The sequence below is a fragment of the Saccostrea cucullata genome, unplaced genomic scaffold, assembly GCF_032062105.1.
Source record: "Saccostrea cucullata isolate Sc308-1 unplaced genomic scaffold, CSIRO_AGI_Scuc_v1 ctg14916, whole genome shotgun sequence".
NCBI lineage: Eukaryota > Metazoa > Mollusca > Bivalvia > Ostreida > Ostreidae > Saccostrea > Saccostrea cuccullata.
In genome coordinates, this window is record NW_026919312.1 from 5,280 (window position 1) to 9,870 (window position 4,591).

Genomic DNA, 4,591 nt, shown 5'->3' on the forward strand with positions numbered 1-4,591 from the left:
TAAAATACATCATCATATACCCTAAATGTCAGATTGAAGGCCACAGCAAGAGTTCTCTACGTAGACACATTCACAATACTCTGTAGAGCAGTCACGCCCACCAGCTGTAGCGTTACACAGCAGATCCTAAAAAAAATATATACACCTAATATTATTAGAAACATGTACATATTTTTTTGACTATTTAAAAAAAATCAGTTCTTGTTTCTATTTTCTCTTTGCCTAAAACAATTTCTTCACTTGTCATTACAAAAAGTAACATTTTATGTGCATGCATTTCAAGTTTCATGGAAGCCACATCTTATAAGAAAATTATGTAAAAATAAAGGAAAAAGTATATTTTTACATGGCGCATGAAAGCAAGTTGAAACTTTAACGTCTCTTGTAATATTCATCTGCTTCACATGGAATATTAACATTCAATATTTTTTTTGTTTGCCCACTAACTTGACTTAGGGACTTATTTAAATTCACAACTGTCCGGTTTTTTTTTTCATTTGTTTTTTAAGCAGATTCAAAGTTACTGAAAATTTAATGAAAGAACCTTACATTTTAGGCACTAAAATATGAATTTAGAAGACTGCTTGCTTCAAAAAAATCCTACTTTTAATGAGAATAATTTGATTTTTCCTCAGGACGAGGGCCAAGTGTATGGGATACGTGGGTGCATGAATATAAACACGTGGAAAATAATGACACTGGTGACGTAGCTTGTGATAGTTATCACAAATACAAAGAGGACGTACAGTTACTCAGAAACCTTGGGGTAATGATTAAGAAACAAAATAAATTAAACATTTTCTGTGTACAAAAAATTCAAAGCTATTAAACAAATAACATTTTTATTGATATGCATTTTCATTTATATGAAAATAAGTTGAAATTTACAAGGTCTAAATCGGCAGTTTTCAGTATCTTTTATAAGAAATAAAAGTATTACAATAACTATTTAAACTCTATTTATCTTTAGAGTTTAAAATCGATAGTTTGCTTGGCTTTCTATACGTCCGATAACTTTATGATTTCCATGAAAAAAAGATTAAACTTTACTGTCTTCAGCATAAACACTAGTTGTATCTATTATCGAACCCTGGAATTTACGATTTTTTTTTTAAATTTATATTGAAGCTAGTAAAAAATAAGTAAAACTGAAATGATTATCAGTTACATAAAATATAGGTGTCCCATTACCGTTTTTCCATCTCCTGGCCCCGGATATTTCCTAATGGTACTAAAGAGAGTCTAAATCGAGAGGGAATCGCCTACTACAACAACCTGACTAACGAACTTATCAAATATAACATCACACCAATGGTGACGTTATTTCACTGGGATCTACCCCAGGCATTAGAGGACAACGGAGGCTGGCTAAACGAAAGCACGGTCTATCACTTCAGAGATTATGCGGACGTATGCTTTAGGGAGTTTGGCGACAGGGTACGTTCAAATATTATTATTTTTGCTGAACAGATGTTTAATTAATAAATGTAAACTGATGAATATAAATCTTTTTTTAATGAATAGTTTCTTGCTTATTATTGCAAGGGTTTGTGTAGTTTTTATTGCATAGATAACTAGTTTTATAATGTATTATTTTATTTTGTAATTGCGTAATGTTGTCATTATTAATTTGTACACATGTATTATGAGTCTACACATTTGTATGAATTGTACATATTTCCTTGCATATTAACCCCGTTTATTTATGTTCAAAAATAAATATTGTTAAATTACATTGGATAAGGTCAAATTATGGATTTCCTTTAATGAACCTGGATTAACTGCTTGGACCTGTTATGGAAATGGTGGAATGGCACCGGGTCGAAGTGATCACCCTGGCACATACCCATACATAGTGACACGTAACATCATCCTAGCCCATGCCGAAGGATACCACATACTGAAAGAGAATAACTACCAGAATGGTAATTGGGAAAAAAAATCTCATAGCACAAAACCGTAAATGAAAAAAATTACAGATGTAGATCAAATGCAGTGCTTTTCCTTACACCAATCATTGTCCATTTAAATTCCCCTTCATCAATTACCTGTAGGTCAATATGGAATCACCTACAGCATAGGATGGGCGGAACCTTTAAATCCATTTAACCCTGAGGACATTGAAGCTTCGGAGAGGAGATTACAGTTCGATGCTGGATGGTTTCTTAATCCTATATACGTGAATGGCAACTACCCCGACATCATGATTGAGAAAGTAGCAGAGAAAAGCAGGGCTCAGAACTTCTCGAAGTCACGTCTACCAGCGTTTTCAGAGGAGGAGAAAAGGAGGATCAATCGTAGGAACCAATTTTAGAATTATAAGAGTTAAAAAAAAGACCGTGAAATTTATATCATAACATTGATTGCAGTCTGTACTTCTATACTATGTTCATGTGAATGTACATTATATAACTCGGTAAGAATGTAATGTATAAATACTTCTTACAGAAAAGGAAAAAAAATAAGAAGGCCCGGACTTGAATATTTATTTTATACATGTATGATAATAATTTTCTAATTTATCTAATATATTAAAAATAGTATAGTTTCATGAATAGATATTCAAAAATTAATCCTTTATCAAATTAACATTTCTGTAAGAATATATAGCAGAAATTAATACATGTAATCCAAAAAAATGATTCTTTTTTAAATTATTTATCTACAAAAAGCGTAGTTATTTTTGATAATTTTATTCCATATCTCTTAATCTATGTCTCTTCAGAAACGGCAGATTTCTTCGGTCTTAATCACTATTCCTCATCTTATACCTTCCCTCAAAAGAACAACCTTTATGATATTTCTTACTGGACAGATCAAGATATTGGAACTAAGAACGATCCAAAGTGGCTAGGGTAAGCAAACTTTGTGTTCTACATGTATGCTATTTTTGTAGAAATTAATGATAAAGATTTGAAAAAAAAGTTTTAGGAAGAACTGGTATAGAGAATTTTAACTTACTTTTGAACGAAAGCGTTTAAAGGCTACAATTTTTCTTTGTAGTTCTGGGTCTAGCTGGCTTTTTGTAACTCCATTTGGTCTAAGGAAAGTGTTAAACTGGGTAAAAAATACATATAATAATGTTCCAGTATACATCACAGAAAATGGAGTCTCGGATAGAAATGGATCACTAGAAGACTGCAACCGCGTATATTTTTACAGAAACTACATAAATGAGATGCTAAAAGGTAAGATAAAAAATAAAATAAAAGTTTATGTTTGGAGCATTGCAATTTTCGTTGTTAACAAAAAAAAAAATTACATATTTTTTTGTTCCTTATGAAATTTATTTACTTGTAGCTGTAAAACTAGATGGATGCAATGTAAAGGGATATACAGCCTGGTCATTTATGGACAATTTTGAATGGAACACAGGTTATGCTGAAAAGTTTGGCATGCATTATGTAAACTTTAGTGATCCATCGCGACCACGGACTCCTAAACTATCTGCAGTATTTTACAACAAACTTATAAATGACAACGGGTTCTTGGAGGATGCAGCAACCTCGCCTACGAACGGGAAGGCATTAGGAGTGTATCGAGAGTTACCTTATGCAAACACGTTCTATTTTGGAAAATTTCCTTCTGAATTCAAATGGGGAGCATCTACTTCTGCATATCAAATAGAGGGCGCTTGGAACGAAGATGGTGAGATTCCAATAAAATGGTTATTTTCTTTTAAAATTAAAAATGCAACTCAGTTATTCTACGAAAGCCCAGAAGGCTCATTCGAGATTCGAGATTCGAAATACGAGATTCGAAATTCGAGATTCGAAATTCGAGTTTCGAGATTCAATATCCAAACTAACCAATCAAAAGGGGTTCAACATTTGATTACTTCCCTTTATTATTTTTTACTATCAAGAAATAGTTCAATATAATTATATCAAATGGTTCATTTGATTAAATTACAATGCAAGAAAAAGTGTTATATATATTAGAAGGAAATTTTAAATAATTAATGGAATTTTGATCAGCAAAAAATATTTTAATTTATATTATAGATTCTTAAATATTAAATAGATTTCATATATCAGGAGTATATACATTTTTGAATTGTCTACTAAGCGTCATTTTTATGAATTTCTTCTGTTAGGAAAACTACAGGTACTTGTGGGTGGGACCCCCCCTCCCCCTCCCCCCCCCCTCACACTCTCTTTATATTCAACCCAAGGGCTTATTGGAAATTTTTTTCATAAGATATATTTATTTAACTTATTCATCATGTATACAATAACAAAAAAATGTAAAATCCCCAGAATAATCGCTCAACATCCCCCTAAATACCCACTATACATTATAAGAGAAAGATATGCCACTCCAGTCTGTTTACGTTGTACCCCCTCTGGTATTAAATGCATTTATTTTGTTTTAACTTTAAGTGTCGATTCACACTGCAGGCGCAGATCCAGAAATTTTTCAAAGGGGGGGGGGGGGGGGTTTGAAGTATTTTTCAAAAGCGGGGGTTGAAGGCGAAAACAGTTAAAACGTACGTTGTACACATACATATAGTTAAATAACTCAATAGAATATCGATACAGGGTGGAGTATGGTTTTTGAAAGTGGGACGTTGATCAATCTGGGAAAAAGT

The 4,591-nt window shown here is 32.3% G+C and overlaps 1 protein-coding gene across 1 annotated transcript; it reads left to right on the top strand.

The window, feature by feature from the left end:
- Positions 1-346: 346 nt before the first annotated feature.
- Positions 347-3,648, top strand: LOC134229206 (lactase/phlorizin hydrolase-like; the record flags this gene model as incomplete). Its single annotated transcript, XM_062710913.1, has 8 exons — positions 347-359; positions 636-766; positions 1,180-1,437; positions 1,745-1,925; positions 2,055-2,297; positions 2,726-2,855; positions 3,004-3,188; positions 3,301-3,648. Coding segments are annotated over exons 1-8 (1,489 nt in total), but the record flags the coding sequence as incomplete, so codon positions are not given.
- Positions 3,649-4,591: the final 943 nt, after the last annotated feature.